Source organism: Orbicella franksi, chromosome 5, assembly GCF_964199315.1.
Source record: "Orbicella franksi chromosome 5, jaOrbFran1.1, whole genome shotgun sequence".
In the NCBI taxonomy this organism is placed as follows: domain Eukaryota; kingdom Metazoa; phylum Cnidaria; class Anthozoa; order Scleractinia; family Merulinidae; genus Orbicella; species Orbicella franksi.
Window position 1 is genome coordinate 6,636,917 of NC_138149.1, and position 26,234 is coordinate 6,663,150.

Below are 26,234 nucleotides of genomic sequence, written 5' to 3' on the forward strand. Positions count from 1 at the left end.
ATCAAGTTTATTCTTACTGTAAGTTGCAAATGAAAACCCAGGCACTGAAATCGAACAAGTTCGCCCTTAAGAAATATATCTCGAAGATAACTACGTCACGGTCTTGCTCGGCAAAAAAAGTTGCTTAATGCTTTAAAGCAGAGCTTGATATAGTATACGGAGAAATCAAAGAGATAACATAAGTTAGTTTTAACTCTGAGTTTCACGCCTTAAAGCGATCATCAGATAGGTTTTGATTGCGATAAAAAATACACTTTCTATTGAACTTCTTATATGTACAAGATGTTTATGGTAATTATAGTGGTGATCTGAAGGTTTATTATCTGAAAACATGTCAGGATGTACATATAAACATTTTGTACATGTATATAAAAACAGAAGGTATATTTCTTCATCGCAATTAAAACCTGTCTGATGATTGCCTCAACGCGTGCAACTCAGATCCCGTTGAATCCGCAACTTTTTCTTTCCGGATACGGCTTCCGTCCACACGCATCCGGCGAATTCGGCAGCGAATCCGGATATTTTTTAATCCGCTCTCCAGAGTGGAAAAAAATAAATCCGCAACGAATCCGATAACGTGTGGACGGTGAATCCGGATATTTTCGAATCCGATGACGCAGCAAAATCGTGTCCAGTCTCTTACCAAATAATAAACCAATATGGCGACACAACGAGTAGGCCTAGTTTCTTTAGAGTGAATCCGGATACCATCGGATGCGTGTGGACAGTCGAATTCGATTGTAATACGCTATGTGTGGACGGGGCAATTTTTCAGTCCGGAAAGAAAAAGTTGCGGATTCAAAAATATCCGGATACGTCACCAGTGGACGGGGCCTAGTGTGGTTCAAGGAATAAAACTTTTGCCCACAGGAGTAGCTATCAGACGAGCTAAAGGTTAGGGTCAAAAGGGAACGAACTTTCTTCCACTGCTCATCTCTTGCAGCAAACAGGTTTGATTCAAGTGGCGGATTACTTCTCATTAAGTCTGGTCTGTTTCGAAACTTCTCGAAATGTTTGACGAGAATGTGCTTCAGCAGTTCTGGGTCGGCCACAGTAATCATCGGACTTCTTCCCAAGTACATTGTGTAGACATTGCCGTATCTCTTGTCATATTCAACGAACGCTTTGCGCAAGTCGCCATATCGGGCGACCTCGATCAGATTTCCAACGTATAAGGTAAGGTAAAGTAACTTTATTTTAAGTCGTAAACGTAGGAGGAGTGGTTGCCTAATCTCCCGAGCCAGGGGATCATGACAAAAACGCACGACTATTTACAATAACATTACTACTTACATTTACTATATTCGCTAAGATAAATTCAGAATTAAAATATGAAATACTTCTAACAAAAATTAAAATAATATTAAAAACGTATGGCCAAGGTTTGGGTGCTGGGAGAGGAACATGGCTTATCAGAGCGAACTCCAAAACACCAAGCCAGTAAATAAGCGCCGTTATAAGAAATAACAAGCTTATCCAGCCACAGAAAGGACTCAATACTTCGGAAAAAAATTCGAGCATGACCGCAAACTGAAGTAAAGAATATGGACACTGACAACACGAACAGGTACGGATGGATATTTGAGTTAATGCTCGTCAAGCAATTCCCTCTATTTATAATGTAAGGCCCCGTCCTCTCCGTATCCGGATATTTTGGAAAACGGAGATTTTTTTCCCTCCGGTTTAGTCTTCCCGGCCGTCCACACATGAAAGGCATTTTCGGGCTCCCCAGTGTGGAGTTTTAGGAAAACGCCGCTTTGTGTTTACGTGTGGACGGACGAAAACAGAGACTTTCTAATACGATGATGTAATAGATCGAGTCCCGTCTATCCCGGTCTGCGTTCTCCCGTGTAAAAAAATCACTGAAAATCAAGAAGGCGAATAGCCTGCGAACGCAGACGTATTTCCGGCTATCACTTGGTTCCGCCGAAAAATAACGTCTGCGAACCCGAGCCAGAAAACGATTTCTGTGACGTAGGAATTTTAAGCCAATCACAGTTTAGCTCAAGTAACCCCAGAACTACTGTTCGAGGTATTTGCTGCGAGGAGCACTCGAGTTTCATTCTATCACGGAATCTGATTGGCCAATGAGAAACAAAAGTCATTACGTCACAGAAACCGTTTCCTGGCTCGGGTTCGCAGACGTTATTTTCGGCGGAGATAAGCGACAGCCGGCAATACGTCTGCGTTCGCAAGCTAGAGGGCGAACAGAGTCAACAGACAACTTGGGGAAGAGAGCCAGAATGTCGGAGAAATGACATGATCTGACGCGATCGATTTGCAGTTGATATTTTCAGCCCTTCTTTTAATTTTGGACTTAGGCGTGACTTCAAAAGAAGCCCTACTTCTTTATCTGTTTGTCGTGGATTTCCTGGATATCTTCGCTGATTTCGACACCATGTACGATTTTGAACGAGAGAACAAGAGTAAACAGTGACGTACTGGCGCTAAGTGGCGCCAATATATTACTACTACTAATTAACAATTAGATTATGAGCTTGACATTTCTATGAGGTGATAGTTAATGAGGCCGAAGGCGGAGTCAACTATCGCCTTAGAGAAATTGAGAGCGAATAATCTAATCGTTTAAGTAGAATTCTAACTGAAATTTCCTTCAAATAACGATTCAAATTATTTTCGGAAATATCATCTTTATTTAGATAGATATAGATAGAATGATTCCCGCTCGCTGTCATCGACTCAGATCGTTTAGAAATGGGACGCTTCAATTTCAGTCGTGAAATTTATTAACTCAGGTCACTGATTGGACTCGATTTTTAGCCAGTTTGGGAATCCAGTTTTTCCTGTATCACACTGTCATCTCTCCTCTTACTTTTTCCCCAGCTTCTGAGCCGTCTGGAATCCTAAATCCTTGAATCTGATTGGATAATCGCTGAATTAATAATTTCCCATTCGGATCCCGAGTACGGGCCGCTTCGAAGTTTCCAACTTTAGCAACTTTTCAAGCTTTTTATTACACCGTAAAACAACGTAAAATGTAAACATTCAACACAGTGTCAAACAATTTTGCAAACAGAATCACTTTTTGTTCCCGAAATGTCAAAAGGTATACGTACGCCAGAATTGAACTGAACGGCTCTAATTAAAATCCAACACAAAAGTTAGTTTCAAAGCAATACCGTAGAGAAAAAAAATGAACACCTTTTATGCCGGTCGGGAGGTCCATATTGGGAAACACTGCACCCGCGTTCTTGAGTACGGACCTCGGACCGTGCAGTTTATCCTAATAGGGACCTCTCGGCCGGCAAATAACATATAAATATGCACTGCCTTGACAGGGAATGCCCGGAAGGTGCAAATTACGGACGCTTCTGTCACCAGAAATTTCCCAATAGTGCAATACCAGTCATATTTCGGCATCTTACTATACCACAATCAGTTTGATGAGAGTATAATATACCGAAACATACAATGTATATGTTATTTGCCGGCTGGGAGGTCCGTATAGTAAAAAACTGTGACCGAGGTCTTGAAAATGCTGTCCAAGGCCGCAGGCCGAGGGCAGCATTTTCAAGTCCGAGGTTGTTTATTTTTTCGTAAGAGGGCACGGTAACGAATCCTACAATCTGACTGGTTCTTAGCGCTGTCCGGATTTTTTTATCTCTGACCACGGTCACGGTAACGGGGGAAACTGCGCGGGTGAAATTGTCGTTTTGGTCAATTTTCGTGAGTGAACTAGCGATAATGGTCAACATTTGCCCTTTTTACACTTCCACCGACAATTAATCAACGCAAGTTCATCTCTATCCACTCTTAAATGGCAAGGAAAGTTACCGTAAGTCTGTTTGGTTGTTTGTAGCTCGGCGCTGTAATGGCGCGTAATCCTGTTTCTCCTGTGTTTCTCTCGCCGCGCAATCTTAAGCAAACAAAAGCAAAACTTTAAGCAAAATTTTAAGCAAAACTTGATATCTTGCATTACTTCCGTCTCACTGCGCGTAGTTTGTAGACAATGCGACTGACCGACTTGGCCTTGATCCTCTATATGTTGAAATTATCAGCATGTACTCCTGTGTGAACTGGTTAATCGACAGAGAGAACATAAGAATAGTTAAGCCAAAAGCGGGCAACTAGCCATAAGGAAATCTCATACCCTAGGCTACGAGGGAGGGGTAGGGGAAGCTAACCCGAGTATATACGCGCTTAATTAGTTAATATGGCACGCTGGACAAAACTGTTCTGGATCGAGGTTTTACAACAAAAAATGAAAACAACTAAAGTGACACAAATAATTTTGTCATTGTCTTAAACTTTACTAAGTTCCAAACATGGAAAGTCATTGTTATATGGATCACGCAAGAAAGGCTTCCATTACACCTTGTCCAAATTTGGTAACTGAGTCACAAAAGTATGCAAAATCACGTCATTTCTGAGAAAGAAGAGTACATGTACATTCGGAGTGTTCTTTTGCGAAGAAACTCTTGACGTGCTAGTGGATATTTTTGTCAAGATTTTGACAAGAAAGAATGAGAAGGACTTACAACTTATTTGGTCCCTGAAATACGATACTACCTTCAGAAACTGATCTTTATCGAACTCTTGAAACTGTTCTTGCCACGGATCGGTTTTCCGCATGGTTTGAAGATGGCTGCCTTTAGCTCGCGCTTCGCACAGGCCACAAATGCACAAGATATTGCTGTGTTAAAGCGCAGTCGGCTGAGAACCTCAGACACTGGTATTTGTGCTTTTAGACCTTTTCTGGGCTCATCTACCAGGAGCTTGCCATTTTCTCGCATAGCAGCTTGAAATAACTTTGTTTGGTTTGCCTCGTGCATGTTGTGGCCCTTCGGTGGCAGCATCACAGCTTGAATCTTCGATTCTCTAAACCGCTGACATATCGCAGGACTATAGTGTTGTTTGGATGGATTATCGCTCCTTACTCATGCCATCTCGTCGAATTCATGGGAAAAAAAATCCATAAACACATATCGATGTCCTTCGCACAACAGCACTGGTCTGACACTACGATGTCGATGCAAACCACAACCGTTTTTTCCCAGAAATCGCGCAATTTTCCGCACTTTTGCGATTCTTCACGCAAATTTAGATACGCTGTAACGCAAGTCTTCCTTGCGTGACCTATATGAAAATAAGTTTCCATGAGTGGAATTTGATAAGGTTTAAGACAATCAAAAAATTATTTGCATCGTTTTGCGTTTTGATTTTTTGTCGTAAAACGTCGATCCAGAACAGTCCTGTCCAGCGTACTAGCAGTCTTCACATTTAATTTACCTCGGATAGCAAAGGTTTTTTTTCCTCTCCTTTCTTGAATTGGGAATGGCTGGAACCTGCAAAACAATCTTAGCGGAAAAGGAAACCGTACCAAAACAGCTTCTGTTACCAGAAATTTCCTATGGCGATGACGTATTCCAAAATTTGTGGGTTTTTTTGTGATTGGCTGATAAATGCGCGCAAAAAATTAACCATCGTTGCCAAATTAGGAAAACATCTTTATATCCCCTTGTTTGCTGCTACCGCGGTTTATCGTATCAAATAGGCCCTTTGCACGATCCGGTCATATGGTGCACAATCACACATGCTGAGACGCAAGTTGCACCGTGGGACTCGCAAAACAAGGCCAGGCCAAGATGGACTGGTACGAGTTGCTTTGTTTTGGAAGTCCCAATGTGCAACTTGCTCACCAGCATGTGTGATTTTGTACCATGTGACCGGATCGTGCAAAGGGCCCATTGACTTAAGCTTCGCTCGTAAACTGACGTAACACAACAGTCTTTTTATTTTAGAAACCTATACGCTTAATTCAATTTAAATTTAGTGGCGTTCGAATCGATTCATTTACTTTTAACAAAAAAACTAAACTGAAAACTTTAAATCTCTCGGCAATAACCGTTATGAAAATATAATACGATTTGGTAAAAGTGTATAGTTCAACGATCGGTAATAAAACATCTTTTCTACAAAGTCCAAATAAATTGCATTTCCTACAAAACCTAAATAAATTGAAAATATGTCCGTCTGCAAAGCCTATGATAAATTACTTTCTCTTTTTTACAAAACCAAATAAAATACAGTTTTGTAAACTGTATTTCCTAGTAACTTACACAGTGTCATTGACTTCTGATATTATACATGTTCGAGCTGTGGACAGAATTTGATTCTGATTAATCTCATATACACAGGTGTCATCCTTAATCTTTCTTATGACGTAATAGCGTCTGGATGGAGGAATCTTTGCTGACGTCATTGTTTATATTTTGCCTTATTGGCATACGACTTTGCGAGAAGAATTGAGGCAGGCATCATGATAGATACGAATAGACCTCTTTAGCCTGGGCGGTTTGTTTTCCCATTGCAGACCACGTGACGATACTCTTGAGAATTCTCGCTTTCAAATTTCTAAATAGTCGCATGTGTATGAATAAATAATTTTAAGATGGATAAAAGAACAATTCTCTAGAGAATATCACGTGGTCTACAATGGGAAAACAAACCGCCCAAGTTGAAGAGGTCTATCATAATCAATAGTAATAATCAATCTTTATTTGTACTCACTCTTGCTAAAGAAAAAATCACAATTTCAATGAAAATATTATTGATACACAGAGCGAGTATAACATACTTTAGTTCTTTCGGTGTAGTACTGAAGGAGACATTCGGTTTCAAAAACTGCTGCAAAATTTCTGGAAGGCAAAAGCTCTAAAGAGCCGATACATTCCTCATAAAATTTTCAGTTTTTAAACCGACGTTACTGAGCAGTACATGAGGTTCAAATTGCTAGGGACAGTCAATCATGCCATGCCCTTTCAATAACAAAAGCTGACATTATTTGAAGGTCCATCAAAAAAATGAGGCGTTTTAGCTAATGACGCAAACATTATAAACAAAGATTCCCCCATAAGTAGTAAACTTCATTGAATTCTGAGGTAATCATTCGATACCTTGCAAAATTTAAGGTCTTTTTCCGTATTTACACGGCCTCATCTACACACAAGCTAGCTGGGAGAATTTGAGACAGTTAAATAAACCAGCATTACAAGACTGACCCACGCACATCGAAAAACTAAATTCTCAATTCTATTACAACCACAAAATTGAAATAACATATTAAATGGAAAACACTCGAAGAGTGGTTCATTTAGTGCCTCCAAGAAGAATGTTTGGATTCAAAATTAGTCACGATTTTTCTCTTGTACTGACAGCATGTACACTCTTGCCTTGCAAGTTTCTCCAATTTCCGTCATTTCTCTAAAGTGGTAAATGTTATTACTTTTTAATTACCTCAGTTTAACTTCGTAGCTTGAAATGTGTTTTAATACACTGCCCACGAACATTGCGTAACTTGTTTACATTGAAATTTACCAATAAACTCTTTACAATTGTATTTTAGCAAATGATGAAATTGATTCCTTAACGCAATTTGAAACCTCTTAGTTTTCACAGAAGTTCGTGAAAAGAACTCGTGACCTCCGTTTTCTACCACTCCTTTCGCTCGCGATTCTTTGGTGTTGCGCACCTTACACGATCTCCTAGGAAATAAAGAGGCTCTCAGCAGCTTAAAATATCACATTTTTACCGAAATTCTATTTACAGATCTACTGAAAAGTCTGTCCTTTTCTTGGCTCAAATGGCTGGTACTCGATCAGTTTACTGCTACATCATCCAGTCAGCGGATTCGTCTGGAAATTCCAACTAGCTGCAGTGCACTCTTATCACTCTTTAGGCTTGATCCTGTCGCAAAAAACGAAAAAAAGAAAACGTAAAATTGAAATATGAGATCACATAAACAACATGATGTACAATAAGGTGGCCAGTCTAATCATACACACAGATCATTCTAATTGTGTAGAAAGACCACACATACATGTTATTTACCAGTGAAATATGTAACTGCATCAAAAAGAAACATCTCCATTCATTTATTTCAGCCATACAGGCCTGGGATGGGGGAGGAGGAGTTACAGGACACAAGAATCACCAAACGCAACATTGAGAGGAAGTTGTCTCAAGTCTGATGAAAACCATAGTCCATAGTCCATAGGTTCGAATCCTGTCGGGGACTTTAGATTTTTTCCCCATTCATGCTCGGGACAAACTGGTCGAAGTCATCTCATTGTTCACCCCTGACCGAGTTTCACGTTTATCATAATTTCATTTCTATCTCAAGTTTTGTGTTGATATCCAGGATTACCTGATTTATTTAAGTATCGATAAACGTTTTTAACAATTTGAACTCCGCATCTTGCTTTTACCGCGGGTTTCCAAAGAGTTTTCAGCCAATCACAGGAGGAGTTTAAACTATACCTATCTGAGTTTGTTCGCGATTGGTCCAATCGTGTTGGAACAATGCCAATGTTCGCTGTTGTCGTTGATTTGAGCAGCGCGACAAATGAGCCACAAAAAAAAATTGGAACACAGATTCAGGGTTTTCCGCTAGGTTCGAGATTGTTTTCGTCACAGGACAGGATTTTTCAGTCAATTTAAAATTTATTTCTTCAAAATTATCATTTTTTTGTCGCTGGACCGTGAAGCATTTTTTTAACCCACACTAGGTTTAACTGAAACTATTTTTATCGCTCGCTTGTGGTGCTGATCAAGTCGACGAAATTTGAACCTAATTACCAGCCAATCAAAATCGTCCGTTCCAGGGCTCAACAATCGCGCTACTCGAACATGATCGGTGAGATCAATTTTAATTCTTTTGTTGGAAAATCGTACTGATTGGTTAAAACCTCTCAGGTGGCTCGGTTGAAGTCACTGTATTGTAACTTTGTTCCTTATTAATAAAACCTGACCTTCTGCTCTTCCGGCTGTGTTCATCTCCCGGCAACTTCACACGAAGAACTTTGAAATTCAGGCTGGAATCCTTTAAGCCAGTGGCGATAAGACGTTCACGAGGACAAGCTGTTAAACTGTACACTTTGCTTTCCAAAGCAATCTCACTGAGCAGATCACCAGACTTGACATTAAACAGCTGAAAAAAATGACCTGTTAATGCACCACTGAGGCAGGTAACGTACTCCTCGTCACTGACGAACTTGCATTCAAGGGTTTTAGGAAACCAGTGCTCATGATTAGGTGGTTTCATTGTGCGGAGTCTTTCTCCCAAAACTACATCGAGGACGCAAAGGCCTCCGAAATCAGCCAGTACGCAATACTGTTCAGTAGGAGAAAATGTCTCGCATCGAGGAAGGGAAAAGGGTCCAAAAGGTCCAGATATCTTCCACAAAACAACATCACCACATTGCATCTGCAATTCCTGACGATCGATGCTTATCACGTGACATTTACTGTTGCATGCAATAAAGAACCCACGAATAGTAATTGTTGACACAATGCCTTCCCTGGTTGTATCTACAATGATGACTTTCCTCTCTACTTCACGTTCTACTAAACTCAGTACTTCACAGGCCACTCGTTCTTCTGATATGGGGATTACTTTATTGATGTACTCTAAATCAGTCCAACATCGGATGCACTCAGACAACTCAAAATTCCACAGCTCAAGGGTGTCACGACTGGTTTGCAACAAAACACCTTCTCTTACAGCTACAAGATTATATTCATTGAACCCACCAGTGTCTTCAAAAACTCTATGCCCAGGTTTAAACATACGACTTGAAATGTCCCAAGCCATGAGTGTTGCTAGACAGCCATCTGGTTTAGTAATAACCAGCAGCGTCTCACCATTCAACGATAATACGACTTTCAAAACAGTAGTCGTCAGTTTCTCAAGCTGCAACATCTCTATGATGCTACTATCATAAGCAACTCTCAATACAGATTGATTATTCAGCACAAAAGCAAGACTGGGTCTTTGCAAGTCATGGATGGTATCTCTTTCTGATGGGAAGCAAAAGGGATCTCCTAATAAAAATCCGGTCTCACTACACGATTCAAATTCCCACGGCCGATAAGACACTTCATCACGCAAAACATCTAAAGAAAAGTTGCCCTCATTTTCCATGTGGACGTCTAAACGAAAGAGATCGCACGTGGCACTGTTGAAAACCAAGCAGTAAAGGCATCGACAGTCAGGGGAGAACTTCATCATTCCGCATACGTCTGAAATAGTTACTTTGGTTCTATAATCATCCATTACGTCAAGCAAACCAATCGAACCAGAAAGGTCGGAAATTGCTAGCAGTCCTCCATCACGAGACCAAGCAAAGGAAACAATATCGGCATCCCATTCAAAACGATTTATCTCTGAACCATCTGTCAGACTCCACATGATAACTGATTTGGCATCGTTGGTGCAATCAGTTAGCATCTTGGTCTTGTCTGCAGAAATTGAACAAATGCAGAAACAGCACTTGCTTGAAGGAAAAAGTGGTTTCAGGTCCCCGTCAAACCTATAGGCATGGTTGAGGATTCCTGGTAAGACAAGGTTCTTTGTAGGATGAAACACAACCGAGCGGTATAATGACTTGGGAGTATAAACCAGATCCCCGTCACGATACATGCAGTCGTGGTAATTTTCCCATGCCCTATATGGCTCGTAGAGAGGACCATCGTCATCACACTTGAAGTAGTTATCTTTCGTTACCTCGACATCTCTTTTCCATAGCTGCTTGCTAGTATGGAGCGACCATAGCTGGATCATGTTATCATAACATTCGCATACCATGTAGTCTAACTGCGGTGAGACATCAAAACAAGCAACGGCAGCTGAACATTGAAATTTAGTTTGAATACGCCCTAGCAGTCCAGTAGTCTTTGAAACTCCGGCACTGTCTTTCATCAGTTTATCAAGCTGCAACATCTCTATGATGCTACTATCATAAGCAACTCTCAATACAGATTGATTATTCAGCACAAAAGCAAGACTGAGTCTCTGCAAGTCATGGATGGTATCTCTTTCTGATGGGAAGCAAAAGGGATCTCCTAATAAAAATCCGGTCTCACTACACGATTCAAATTCCCACGGCCGATAAGACACTTCATCACGCAAAACATCTAAAGAAAAGTTGCCCTCATTTTCCATGTGGACGTCTAAACGAAAGAGATCGCACGTGGCACTGTTGAAAACCAAGCAGTAAAGGCATCGACAGTCAGGGGAGAACTTCATCATTCCGCATACGTCTGAAATAGTTACTTTGGTTCTACAACCATCCATTACGTCAAGCAAACCAATAGAACCAGAAAGGTCGGAAATTGCTAGCAGTCCTCCATCACGAGACCAAGCAAAGGAAACAATATCGGCATCCCATTCAAAACGATTTATCTCTGAACCATCTGTCAGACTCCACATGATAACTGATTTGGCATCGTTGGTGTAATCAGTTAGCATCTTGGTCTTGTCTGCAGAAATTGAACAAATGCAGAAACAGCACTTGCTTGAAGGAAAAAGTGCTTCCAGGTCCCCGGCAAACGTATAGGCATGGCTGAGGATTCCTGGTAAGACAAGGTTCTTTGTAGGATGAAACACAACCGAGCGGTATAATGACTTGGGAGGATAAACCAGATCCTCGTCATAACACACGTAGTAGTGGTAATTTTCCCGTGCCCTATATGGTTCGTAGAGAGGAACATCGTCATCACACTTGAAGTAGTTATCTTTCGTTACCTTGACATCTCGTTTCCATAGCTGCTTGCTAGTATGGAGCGACCATAGCTGGATCGTGTTATCAAAACATTCGCATACCATGTAGTCTAACTGCGGTGAAACATCAAAACAAGCAACGGCAGCTGAACATTGAAATGTGGTTTGAACACGCCCTTGCAGATCCTCCTTGTGCAAGTATTCTATATACGCCATTTCAGAATATTTCGTCTTTAAAAGGTTTAAAGCTCGAGATGTCAGTTCAGGTCCGCCCTCGTTCAACAAGGTTTGAAAGACGGTGTGGGGAAGTTTTTCTAATGTTGCCATATGCTTTCTTAACAAAACCAACAAAGTGTTAAGGGCCCCATGACATTTTTCGATGCCCACTTGCTTCTGAACACAAACCACGTCTTCAGACGCTAGTGTAACATTCACACACAACTTTGCGTACACAAGCTCTATGTCCAAAACAAATTTCGTAACAACGTCCTCAAGGCTGCATACTCTCGCATCCTCTGGTTGTAGCATGTGTTGAACTCCATGTCGCAGAGCGTACTTTGCGGTGTCAGGGAACTGTGCGCCGTCAACGCCTTTTCGTTTCACCTCATCAAGCTCCTCAATGCAGAGTTTAGAAAGGACTTCATGGCCTTCTTTTTCGTCCACACTGAACTGGTGCTGTTCGTACTTATATTTTTCAATCAACCAGTCTTTGACCGACTTGTGAAAGAAGTGAATGCACTCGTCTTGAACGGGTAAAAGTGCCGAGACACAAGCAATAGCCACATTTACCTTTCGTTGAACCAATGATGTCGATTTACCTGGTAGCAACAATTTAGACACGAAACCAAGTGGCAATGGCTCTCTTGCAGCTGCGACGCCACTCAGGAAATTCCAAAAGTGGTCCTCCGTGACGTTAAGTTCCTTACAAAGTTCAGTCTCCAGACGCTTGAAATACGACTGGTATACAGACGAAATACCTGATGGTAAGATGCTGTCCAGCAGTTCAGGGGTTAAAACTGGCACTTCCTTCTTTATGAAATCTGCCAGGTAATGTGCGTATAGCATGACTCCCTCTGACTTTTGAACCAGCGCTTGCAAGATGATTTCTCGATGCTCAGATTGCAATAAATGGCCGAGTCGCTTTTCAAAGCAGAATTGAATGTCCTTCACGTTCTCTTCAACGTTTGGATCCAGCTGCAAGGGGCGCAAATTCTTTAGAGTTTCTGCTACGTTTCTTTCCGGTCGCGTTGTCACCAGAAATCGAATCCACAGTGGAAGACTTTGGAAGTAATTAGCAATTACGTCTACAAGGTCATTTCGTCCCTGGAATTCGCTTTCGTCCAGTCCGTCTATTACCATCAGATAGGTCAAATCAGGGTCGTTCAAGCTGGCTAGAGGTTCTTCAAACAGCACTTCGAACAGATCCATCACCTCCATGTTGTTTATCTCCACACCCAGATTTCTTGACAGCTTTTCTACGAGAGCTTTCTTGTAGTCTGGCAGAGAATCACACAGCTGACTGGCTAAAGACTGTAGCATCACCTTGGGATTCCTGTGGCGCGCCCTGCCATGCTGACAAAAATGGCTTCCGGCTAGCCGCCCAGCTTCTTGCATCTTTTCACACATAACGGCTGAGATTACAGACTTCCCCATCCCAGCATTTCCACTGATCACCATCACACGATTTGGGCAACTTCTGTCTTCTAACCAACTCTCGACTTCGGCTAGGATTGACAAACGCGTTCCCTCTACGTATCTGTCGGCGTGATCTCTTACATTCTTCAAGGTATCAATCTTAGCGAGTTTCTTGAGAATTTCGTTTTCTCTGTGCTTTTCTCTTCGCCCTTCAGAGTCTTCACCTCTTTCCTTCAAATCTTGTCGCATAGCTTCAAAGTGTTCATCTTGGGCTGTCAATAGCTTCTCGTGGCTTTCTTCTACTCTTGACTTTGTCTCCTGAAGTATCTGATGGAATTCTTCCTGTCTGTCGAGCAGCTTCGCAACTCCCCTCTCTGTGTTCGTTTGCCTCTCACTTATTTTCTGAATTACTTTGCTGTCATCAGTTTGAGTTTCACGAACATTTGTGACAACTTGATGTGTTTTTCTCTCGATCTGAAATACCTCTTGTAGCTTCATGTTGCTATCTTGAATTGTCCCACGATCTTCTAGTTGTTTTTGACGTACTTCATCAACAATTTGCTGTGTTTGGATCTGGGACTGGCGTACTTCATCAACGGTTTTCTGTGTTTCAGTCTGGGACTGACGTACTTCATCAACAGTTTGCTGTGTTTCGGTCTGTACCTGATGTACTTCTTCCAGTTTCTTCTTGCTATCCTGAAGTATTCTACGATCCTCTAGTTGAGTCAAATGCACTTCATCAACAGCTTGTTGTATTTCGGTTTGAGATAGAAGTATGTCCTCCAGCTGTGACTTAATATCCTGTTCGCTGACAGACCATTCGCATAACACACCTATGTAGTCTTCCTCTCCACCATGCTCTGCCTTTAATCTATCAATTTCTGCCTTATCCAAGCCGAGACCATGAAGAGCACCACTAATTTGGCGCCAAAAGGCATTGAAAGTAGGTGTATCAATACCGGTAGTGGTAATATGACCGTACAACTCATTCCGGAAAAACTTGATGCGAGCAAGGTTTGCCTCACGAGAGTGGTCCCTGGGGTGTGGTTTCCTGTGCCACCCTCCATGGGGAGGAGAAAGTCCACAAATGTTGGTCAGGAGGAGGAACAGAAGAGAAATGTCAAAATTCTTGGAATTTGGGAGGCCTCCTCCAGTTGGGAACAATTTGTTCCACTGAGGTGTATGCAAATGTCCATCCCTAAAGAGGTCATTGAGAGTACTATAGTGGCTGTTGAGGCTAGTCGCCAGACGTGATGGAGGATAATACTGGTCAAAATGTTTCTTTAGAACTGTTGTTCCACCATCAACGAGAAGTCTGCTCAGCTTGGCTCCATTTGTCTTCTCCACAGAGCTTGCCAGGGGTGAAGGTACAGCAGTTGCCATCTTCAACCAAAGTCAAGCCTTCAATCGTATCTGTATGAATAAGAAATAGCTTTACCTTCTTTCGCTCTTTCACGCGGGCAAATATTACATGCAGTGAAATTGGTTGAACTCTCTGGGTGCAGGGCAGTTGGAGGGGGGGGGGCGGCGGGGGGGGGGGAGGGGAAGAAAGCAGTTCAATTGTATAATACTTTGGCTACCTGTTTCCAGTCCATTCATTCCAGGAAACATGTATAGTAAAATCCCACATCGCAGACAGTACCTTAATACAGAAACCTGCTCATTATGAGCAGTTATGTTTGTCTCATTAAAAATTCATACGCTTAATACCGACAACGGACACTTTTCTGCGACTCGAATGACACGCTTTCGTACAGTGTACAAATTTAACCTCGGTTTACGGACATTAGTTGTCTTGTGCACTGTATATGTGCTAATCGTACCGCCAGAAATGGAAGTTGCTGGAAGTCAACATTTTTTTTTGATCTCTATCACCTGTCTTTTCTTCTGACTACCTGAATGTGCGTCCGGCCCTCTTCATTTTGAACTTAAATTACAGCTGTCAGACGCTACACATCATTCCGGTTCCTTTGAATTTTCTGCTTTAGTCTAAAAACACGTGTCCTTTACGTTTTTTTCTAACTTTTGCTGTCTCCGGTGGCTGTGTTAGTCAGTTGCACTGTTTAGTTAAAGTATCATTGTTGATAAATCAAGAATTAAGCGTTCCCCGTTTAGATTCTAATTAATGATGGATATCACTTGGGCGTTCTGCAAATCTTTCCCTGATTTTAGCATTCAAAGTAAAGCACTGTAACCGAGTTTAATTTTGCATCACATTTTTCAAACTTTACAAGCTTGCTGATTGAGAACCACTGCGATATATAATGAGCATTCCACACAAATAAGGTCCATGTACATGCACTTGATTCTACCAGAGACCCTACCAGTAGCCAGTGTTCTTCTAGATAGCTATTTTGCAGCCCTTTAATGAGACAATGTCCCTCTCTGCCTTCACTGAAATCAAAATGAAAGTAACATTATTTACACAGTACAAGACTAGTATATGTACATTTTGGATAGAGTCTGCAGAAAGTACCAAGGCAATACTGTGACTAAGACAGCTGGGCAGAACAATAATTAAAATCAGGCAATCAGAATGCTTTGTTGCTGGCCCATTATTTTATGAGTATTGGACCTAATAAAATTAATATTCAGCTGTTTGTCAATCAGAGTCGAGCAATAAATCACTTTAATGATAAAGATGAAATGTTCATTATGTCAAGAGTGTGGGGATAAGGAAAAAATCTCGTCTCTGCATTTATGAATACATGACTTCCCAGATACCTGGTCGGCCACTCTATCCATGGAGCCACGGGAAGACTCATGGTGGACTAGGCCATTTACTTATTTCACATGGGACAATAGTTCTGCGAATTGCTAGGTTCAGCAATGTCAAAAGCATCACGTGTGACAAATAATCAGCGAGATAAAAAGTTTTGAGACACCCAGAGGGTGGAAGTTTTCAGGGTCCCCATGAAAACCTTTTGACTTTCTTATTTTTCTTGAAATAAAAGGTCCCATCTCACTGAAACAAACTACTGAGTAAGTATTCTTAACTACTTAGCCATACACGTAAGCACTTCTGCCTAAATGCTTTCATTTTACTTTTTAATCATTTCTGACTGATGTTCTCAAAATCACTAGTTCATGTCTGACAAAACCAGACAAAAATGAAAAATGTCAGAAGATGAGCATCAGGCAATTCAATCTCTTTTCTGTTTTAATTGGTTGCAAAAATTCCCACCCAAATAGCAACCATGGCAAAATTTATAGACTGAAATACCGAAAATCCTTGAATTACATGTAGTGTCTCTCATCAAATAAGTGCCCCCTTTGAATAAGCGCCCCTCTCGTCAGCCAAATCCCTCCGTTTTATGAATGAGTACTGAGACAACAGAGGATGTCTTAGTATTGGCTATGTTTAATCACAAGCAACAGTAAGTGAATATCAACTCATTCAAGCACTACGCATTGGCTGTCGCAACTGATGGTAGCAAAGATCCACTGATTCATTGCCTAAAGCCCAACCAACATTGTTCAGCAGCCCTATACCAGCTAACTTAGGGGTTATATTACGTAGTTCTTCAAGAGAAAAAGGATCCTTCTGAGACTTTGGGGGTCTGACACAGTCTGATGGAGAGGACATGGCACATGACTTTTGGAGGGCCTGTAGTTTAATTGTGTCCCTCATAGCATCATTTGCGCCCTTGCTTCACTTGGGCACAAATGATGCTACTTGGGCGTCAAATAGACTATATGCCTGTCAAAAGTCATTTGGTTATCATTAATATCAATACACAAGGCCAAATTGTACAAATTCATTTAAATTAATAGAAAAAAAAATGCTTAACAGAGATGTAGCATGAAAACACAATACTGAACTTTAGTTGTTGCTACAATACAATCAGCTAAACAAGAGCCAATTCCTTTTTGTTTACAATGAAAGCCAAAGATAATCTAGTTTAAAAAGATTAGTAAAAATGATTAGCAAAAATCAAATGACTGCCTTGTAAGCTCCTGCCATCTCTCTCTGCTGCGGTGAGCAAAATGAAAACAGGACAAAAACCAAATAAACTCAACTAAAATTCCCACATCTTTCCAAACCATGCCTGTGTTCAGCCCTTCCATGGCACATTGATTCAATTTCTACCTTTCTCCTGACTGAATAGGTGATTTGTGCTTTGGTTTTGCATTGTTTTCTTTTTTAGATAGCTTGGCCTTCCCTTCAAACATTTTGTCGGCAGACATGAATTCTTTCTCTTGCAAAATGTTTATGTTTTGAGATCCACTGTAATAATTATTTTTTCTTTTCCTACACCGTTTCTCAAACTTTTTATTCCCTGTTCAGTTGTTCTCTTAGTGTTTTTTGCATGAGCTTTTTGCTCAATTTCCTCCAGTTGCTTGTTGTCTAATTCCAAGTTTTGACTGAAGAAAAACTGAAAATTTGGGACTTCAAAATCTCCAAACCTCACACGTTCACTACAGAACTACAAAGTGAGCAAGTGCAAACTCATCCACAAAATTTGTGCCAATTCTAGAATTGAAATGGTATCCTCAGGATCTCACTGGCCGAACAAAGTTGTTTGACACCTCTGCAGCCAATCAGAATCACGGCTGCAAATGCATTTTCAGCCCGTGCATTTCCTGTTTAGCCCGCAAAATGGCAAGTGTTACAGAAGGCACTTTGTCATTTGGCTGTGTGTATTGATAATAAGCAATTATTGGATGAGGTTTTGGTGATATCCAGAAAAGCCAAGGTCGAGGTAGGGGTTATCAGCCTCAGCCTTCAGCTTCGGCTAATAACCCTTACTGAGACCTTGATTATTCTGGATATCACAAAAGCCAAACCTCATACTTGTTTTATTATACACTGAACAAAAAAAAATGGAAGTCAAGGTTTTGCTTCTTCACTGACAGTTAGCAACACAAATCACGCGATCTTGACATGATTACCCTTAGAAATCATGCACCTCAGTCATGCATGACATGATTACCCATGACCTTGAGTGTCCTTGACATGATTACTGTATAATCTGCAGCTAAATGATGTCACAGGTCATGCTTGTCAAACTATGTTAACTGTGTATGCAGTATTAGATCTATTACATCTTTTAGCAGAGCATTGGCAACCGGAAGGCCGCCAAATGGAGCACCATAACTATAGGAACAGAACCACATGCATACATAGAAATAGAAACCCATGCAACTCTTTTTTCATGGTCAATATGGCTAGTGGCATGGATTGCGGGCGCATGTGCCCTTTGAGGACAAAAATGATGTCACACAACATAGCGGCCATACTCCAGCTAATACAATGTACCAAGTCATACAGCCCTGGTTTACAGCATACATCTTTGATATTGGACATCTATGTTATGGTCAATTGACACTTGTCAAAACAAGGTATCTGCTGACCAGTATCATGTGACCATATTGCAGACTCATGTTTTTAGTTCATTGAGATCACATTTTTTTTTAAGTTGACTGCTGACCAAGTGTTGTTTTTCAATTGGATCGCAGGCTCAAGCCAGGTTAACTTGTTGCACTAAGGGCCGGGTTGTTTGGAAGACGGTTAATGCTAACCCAAGATTAAAAGTTAACTGAACTGTAAATTTATTTTAAATGTTTTTACTGCTTTGTGTAGTTTGAGATTATTCAAACTCAAAACAGAAGGCCAAACAATATAAACAGAAAACCTCACCACAAAGTTACAAAACTCAAATGAAAATTCTTCCTTATGACCTGGGTTAGCTTAATTGGGCTTTGAATAACCTGGCCAAAAAGCTCTGCTTGTGGGCTTTCTGGAAAAATAATTACAGTGTATAAGAAACAACTGTACTGCTATTAATATTAAACCTTTAAAATCAGCTTCGTATTTTGATACACGGCTTATGTTGTTTACGCACAGTTGTGTAACAAAAGCAATCATATCTGGCCGCGATTTTGGAAAAATTGACTAAGCACCCTCCCTCGATTAAGCACCTAGCTCCCTCAAACAAGCACTGACCACCCTCCCCAGGCACTAACATTTCGAGGATTTATGGTAATTTCTGTTTATCAGTCATTGATATAACAAATATTTTTGTGATAATTAATCTTCTTATTATAAATGACTAGGATTCTTGCTGGGATCCAGGAGGAGATTTTTTTCTGGGCAGGATCGCAACAAGCACAGATTTCTAGGCAGGATTCTTGCTGAGATGCCTGGCGGGAAATTTTCCCCAGAGGATTGAGCAGGGACAACTGGCCACTTCAGTGGGATCACCGCTATCCCGCCAGGATCCCTGTACCTATTTTACAACTGAAGGGTTCTCCCATCATTTCAGTAGTGATCACTTTAATATATGTTTGCATCACATTTCTTCATGACATATTCTAGATGTTGTCTAATTGAGTAAAGTAACCCTAATTGAAATTTACCATGTACACTATAAGTAACTGTTATATTTTATGTAGTTTTTAAAGTAAAGTAATAAGTTCTGGATGTAAACAATCATACCATTTGACCAGTGTTCCTCCAGTTAGTCAATTCTCTGTCCTTTAAGCTTCATCTCTGCTTTCACTGCAATCAAGATTCAAATTATTTAGTAATTTACACATAATATGATTTGCTCTAAATAACATAAAACTTGACAGTACTTTCCAAAAAATTAAACTTTAACTGCGTATTCTTTTGAAAAAGACTTTGTGCTTCTCGTTGTTACATTTCATGCATTAAATCCCTGAAACATTTTTTAAATTCAGAAGTTTGGTTTCAAAAGATCAATAAAATTAATATTGCCTCCTTGTAAAATGAGCATCTTGCTAGCTATTCAATTGTCCTGAAAAACATTAAAGTACTTACCTTATTAGTAATTTTATTTAAAAGCAATTCACTATATATGTATTCCCCTCTGAATTATGTAAACCCATTGTTTATGTTTCTTTTAAAGATGGGTAAATAAAGCTTATTATCATTAAGGAAAATATTCTTTCTCTCTGTCCAGGTGCATGTTGCTTTTTTAACTACTGGTCAGAATTATTAACTCACTTGATTTGTTCAACAACAATTATTGGAGATCCCAACCTTCCAACCCTCCCTTCTCTTATCAGCCTTTCATTTACTGACCACTCAGTCAGGCCTCTCTCTCAAATTCCACCCTCAGCCTCCCCTCCCCTTTCTCATATCCCACTTCCATGGGTAAGACAGTTGACCACTAATATACATGTAATGATGGTGGATTTATCAGCTCCCTTCAAGGCCCTTCCTCCAAACAGCCTTTCCTCAAGTGAATTCAGAGCTGGCTAAGCCTAAGCCACCCCGTTAATATTACACTATAAATTATGTCTATAGGGCATGTAGTTGGACTCAATAGAACTGCTATCAAGGAAATGGTGATATAAATATGAAGCATAGACCTGTGGCTAACTGAGTACATGTAGCTGTTGTCATCAGGATCTAGTAAGGTTGCAAACCTGGGGTGGGTGGGATGAAGAGATTTTGGCCTTGTGTTACATGTAAATCTGGGTGGAATAGACTTAACAATACAATTGGATGTTTGTTATTCTTGTGTCTGGCCCTCAGATAGACTGTAGACAGGTAGAATATCTTTAAATGCTTAAGCTAAAGTAGTAGCATGTCATGCCCAAAGTTGGTATAAGCTGACTGCTATGCTTGGATGAATTCCTGAAGCCAATGGGGTAGGGTATCACCCTTCCAGGTTCCAACTCAGACCATCAGGCCACCATGCAAGTACCCCAATACTCCAACTTAACCATAATATAGACCTCAGTCAACCTAACCACACAAATGAGATCCTGAACCAACTGGACCTGCAGATCGATGTATACTCCACAGCATAAGGCCACCATGCAAGTCTTCCATTAAGAATACCCCTTTACCCCCACCAACCATAATAGAGACCTCCGTCAACCTATCCACACAAACAAGATCCTTAACCAATTGGACCTGTCGATATATACTCCACAATCTAAGGCCACCATGCAAGTCTTCCATTAAGAATACCCCTATACCCCCAGCAACCATAAAAGAGACCTCAGTCAACCTAGCCACACAAACAAGATCCTTAACCAATTGGACCTGCAGATATATGCTCCTCAATCTAAGGCCACCATGCCAGTCTTCCATTCAGTATACCCCCATATCCCCACCAACCATAATAGAGACCTAAGTCTACCTAACCACACAAAAGAGATGCTTTACCAATTGGCCCTGCAGATAGACTCCACAAAACAGTGACCAAAATATAATATCAGGTGCTACCATGCCAGAAAACAAAAATTATTATTAAGCAAGCATGGCTCTTAACTGCTACACCCTCCTCATTAAGCATAGATATTTACGACACATTGTTTATTATGCCAACTGAATGCCTAAATGCATGTCTACATGTAGCTGCCTTACATCACATTTTGGACCTTTTTTCTTTTTCCTGGCTCTGATTTGCCTCATTCTCGTAAATTGACTAGAAATTGTATTTTAAACATTGACCTGGACCAACACTCATTTGCAAATTTTTGGAAGAAAATCTGCCCGGGTTAAGAAAGCTTTCTCTCAAGCAAAGATGGTGGCATCTAGCTTCTGTTTATAGCATAAGAAGTCAAAATTAAATCCCTCAGAATCTGACATAAGGTGGATATGCCCTTCAATTGTTTAATTACATCATGGATGTATAATCAGGTAAGACCATAGAATTATTTTTCCAGTGCATGACCTCTGCCATCTGTATAATGAGTCCTTAATGGTGCATGTTCATAGGAAAACTGAAAGAATGTGGTTTTCAGCCAAGCAGATTTCAAAATAGCAATCAATCAACCAGAACTTGAACAAGCATTTTTTTCCAATAATTGTTGCAATTTAACAGCGAGCACAGACCACAAGGTATTTTAATTAATCTTTGTTGGGCACGTCTTCACATATAGGGCTGTCTAAGTACAAATGTATTTTCAATTTCTAAAGAACATACTGAGTGTAAATTTAAATATCAAAGTATATGGAGTTTGTATAGATTACTGGTATTAATACTGACATATAAGAGCAACCTCTTCCCGTATCTATGTAAACGTTAACTCTGGGAAATATCAAATATCGTTAATTTCAAAATGTCAGCTTGTTGTGACACTCCACTGATCTACAATCCAAAAGTTTGGGCTCTTGTTCATTGAAGCGCAAACTAATTTTGTCAGCATGTTGGATTCTAACTGTACTCACTAAATACATGAGTAAGAATTTGAGACTACGAAAAATTGTTTGTATTTAAAACCCATTTATTTATTACGTCTTCCGTGCACAAACTGGTCTAGAGTACGAAATGTGACACCCAACTGATCTACAATTCCAAATTTTGTGCTCTAAAATTATGTTCATTGAAGTGCAAACTAATTTTGTTGGCATGTTGGATCCTACCGGTACTCACTAAATGCCTGAGTAAGAATTTGAGACTATGAAAAATCTTTTGCATTTAAAACCCATTTATTTATAATTATTACGTCTTCTGTGCACAAACTGGTCTTGAGTAGGAAATGTAAACAAAATACATGTAGTAAATATATTCAAAGTTAAACAATTTGTCCATTGAGGACAAATGAATCTCAGGTTTCACATGATAAAATACACAACTGAACCGTAATATTTACCACTTCAAAATGTACTGATAAAGATTTTTGTTTGTGGGGCCAGTAACAACTAAAAGACAAATAAAAATCTAGCAACGCAAATATATAGGTGGGATGTTTCCAAATGCAAATTCGCAATGATACAGCTGTAATTAAAATGCTGACCAGATAACGTGGTTCAACATAAAGGTTGCAAGCCAGTCATAACTTAACTGTTATGGTCATAATTCAGGGAGTCTAAAGCCTAATCTGTGATTACTTCTGATATAAAGACAGTTTAGACTTCACAGATAAGCAAGAGAGTGTTATATGACCAATCAGCCAACAAGGAACCCGCTATGAGAGAGTTGACGGTACACAGAATGTTCCTTTCGACCTTCATCTTCTTCCATCAAAGCAACCTACAGTCGATATTAATGATTGTTTGACCCCACGAGCCCAAAGGAACCAAACATAAAGGTTTTGATTTTTGGAATTATTTTAAGTTAAGCTCTTTACAGCATGCCAGAGTGGATGATTTTTCAGCTGTCGGGAAAAACCCAAGCTCGATTCTCACTCCCAGTTTCCTAAAATTCCTACCTCTATGCCGTCAATCACATTTTCACTTCGAATTCCACAGAGCAACACCTGCAACAGACGACAATAATTCACTGAAGACGAAGAAAGCTTGGCACAAATTACTGAACATCGATTGGAGAAATCAAAAGCGGAAGTGAATCCTTCGATCGCAGAAATATAATTCTGTTCCAGCAAGAAAATGGAAACGTTGTGTTGCTGTTAATAGGCCACAGAGAGGAAAATCATTCTACACTAACCTTGCTGTCGAAAATGGATCCGTAGTTCCCCAAAAGTAGATAATTTCAAATCTCAGCAAAACAGCAAAACAACACCCTTCCTTGGGAGCTTCTTAGGGTGCAAACCAAAATACCAGTGATACCCGCACTGAGATCTGGGACAGACCCAGAAGCCCCTTGTACCGTTGCAGTTATGTCGTATGTAGCAGACAAGTCCTCTGACGTAATGTGATATACGGAGCCAATCATATCATGCGTTCTATCTAATAACACGCAGCATAAGACTGGTAACTAAACTCCGTTGCAGTTCGGTCTTCGAGCAAAATTGATTTTTGGAGGGGTAGCGTACGGAAGCAGTATTTGACTTTGTATGTCTTTACCCTGAACCAGAGTGACTCTGAACGTAAATATGCAGCGACTATTTGCAAGAATGGCATTTACCTCACAAGATTTCTATCGGAAATCGACCGCTTAGTGTATTTTCAGTTTCAAATTCAACATGAAAGTTCGATCGAAGATTTAAACAGTGGTTGCTCTCCGGTTTGCGAACTGCGTGTTCCCGGCCAGCCAATATTAAACTCCGCGCTTTGGTTATCCTCAAATTATTCAGATCGTTTAATGATATTACAGAGGCAAAACAAAATTTCTGAGAAGCAGTGCAACCAATTTTAGTTTCGGTGCTGTAAAACTACCACTCAATCTGCGCAATATTTCTCTATTCCCAATCTTGTCACTCACACGAAATCCGGTTCGCGAAAGCCCTCTTCTCAGTATAGGTTTGTTGAGGCTGACTGACTGAACCTTTTTGGGCAAGCCGTCTCCTGTAGCATCGAACATTTGTTACAGAAAGCTTCTTGTCGAGTAGATTTTATGGCCGGAGTGCTTTCTAACTGTTCCTAGTTCGCTTTGCTTTACAAAACAGCAGTAGTAGTCGAAAAACCACAGAGCACTTTGTGGCCTATTGAAAACACCACAGAGCGCTTTGTGGCCTACTCAAAACACCACAGAGCGCTTTGTGGCCTATTCAAAACACCACAGAGCGCTATGTGGTGTTTTATTTTGGGATTTAACATTGAAAACTGGATGGCTCGTTGACTCCCAAATATCTCACAGCTATTTTCTGAAATAATTTGGTTTTTCCAATTTTTCACACCACAAAGCGCTTTGTGGCCTATTCAATACACCACAAAGCGCTTTGTGGTCGTCATCGTAATCATAGCGATTCTGTCAGTGGAAGTTATACTATGTGGACAAAACTGGCAGAGGGGCTCTCTTATTTTGACAGGGAGGTTGGCAAGATTTTCGCACCACCCCTACATTAATTAGGCATGCAATTTTTTGACTGACTCGTTCTTTTCACGATTGCTGTTTGAGTATAATGTGATAGTCTGAGATAGTTGCATACATAATTAATGTGTGGCGCTGTACGGAAATCGTATCTGGAGGTTAGCCGAGTGCTCTTAAAGAAACCTCTGAAAGGAACCAATAGATTTTCGCAAACGTGCTGAGCAAGGTTATGTTGAACACTATTTCAGTTTTTGTTTTTAGAAAGAAATATCACCGAATCTCGGATATAAGACTTGATACCCTTAAAAGTACTCGTTATGGTTATCAGACAGAGCACTGACTGCTAATGAGATTTGCATTCGTGGGATCGGCTGGAACTAGCTACAACGGGTGCGTGTTATTAACCGGGAGAGACGATGAAATGAAAGCAGGTTGAAAATTAGGAATTCAGTGATACCTCAACCTATCACTTGTTTCGGTAAGAGAATCTTAGAGGGATTTATTATGTTCATTCATTTATAGCTCTATTGTTAGTCCTCGTTTGTAGGCACACCCCTCAGGAATTAAGCATTGAACATGGAATGAAACTTACGTCGGATGCTGATATGGGTATTTCTTTTTTTAACAAGTCTATGGATCTCGCCATAACATTGCAAGGCGAAGAACTCGACCAATGTTTTACCAACACGGACCTCATACTAGTTCAATAACATAATTCAGTTATGACAAAGAAGATTACAAATCTTTTTTTATTTATTTATGGCTAGACTGGAATTTATACAACTGGTGTTTTCATGAGCAGGTATAATTACCATTATCACTATCAACTGGAATCTTACAGATCTTTCTACACACGGGCGAACCAAAACAATCTGACTTGTGACCTTGAATTAATTGGCTTGAATTATCTGCAGTGCTCGCGTATGATACAAACCGTTGCTTTATCCAAACATTTTCGAAAATTATATTTTAGGGCATGTTTTTAGCCTGTGTTGTAAAACCACTATAATCTTGAGATTTGTATTGTTACAAAGGCAAAATAACCAAAGTTAGAACTAGTTCGAGAAGTTCTATTTTTGACAGATAAATGCCTTTTGGACATACTAATATAATACTTATCATTGCATTTAGAGTGGTGCACTTCTAACACAGGCCACCAAACTAATTTTTTTTCATCATTTTTTCACGTTTTCAACAACTTTCCTATGGCTTCCATTCAAATTTGGCAAATCCAAATTATGAAAAGAAATGTGAGAGGTGGAGTTGTCGACTGATCAACAGGTTACATGATGCTTGATATTTTCACCATTCATGCATTTTGAATAGCTTATTTAAACCAAGGAAGGTGGACACATACAAACTAGTGCTATACAAACTAGTGCCAGCTTAGTTCGTGCCGCTTGAAAGCAACACGATCAGCAAAACCTAGATTGCTGATG

At 40.2% G+C, this 26,234-nt stretch overlaps 1 protein-coding gene across 4 annotated transcripts in view; it reads right to left on the reverse strand.

Moving 5' to 3' along the window:
- LOC145486500 (uncharacterized) overlaps positions 1 to 24,313 on the reverse strand; it is a 96,170-nt gene extending 71,857 nt beyond the window's left edge. Inside the window, exons 1-6 of one of the 4 annotated variants that reach the window (XM_081465175.1) lie at positions 23,530 to 24,312; positions 23,294 to 23,341; positions 19,599 to 19,661; positions 15,484 to 15,553; positions 8,775 to 14,572; positions 200 to 7,710 (exon numbers count right to left, since the gene is read on the reverse strand). In XM_081465175.1, coding sequence (XP_081321301.1) covers positions 7,692 to 7,710; positions 8,775 to 14,542 — 5,787 coding nt within the window. In that variant the 5' untranslated portion in view covers positions 14,543 to 14,572; positions 15,484 to 15,553; positions 19,599 to 19,661; positions 23,294 to 23,341; positions 23,530 to 24,312 and the 3' untranslated portion in view covers positions 200 to 7,691. The other 3 variants (XM_081465174.1, XM_081465171.1, XM_081465172.1) reach the window with 3 other exon arrangements.
- Positions 24,314 to 26,234: the final 1,921 nt, after the last annotated feature.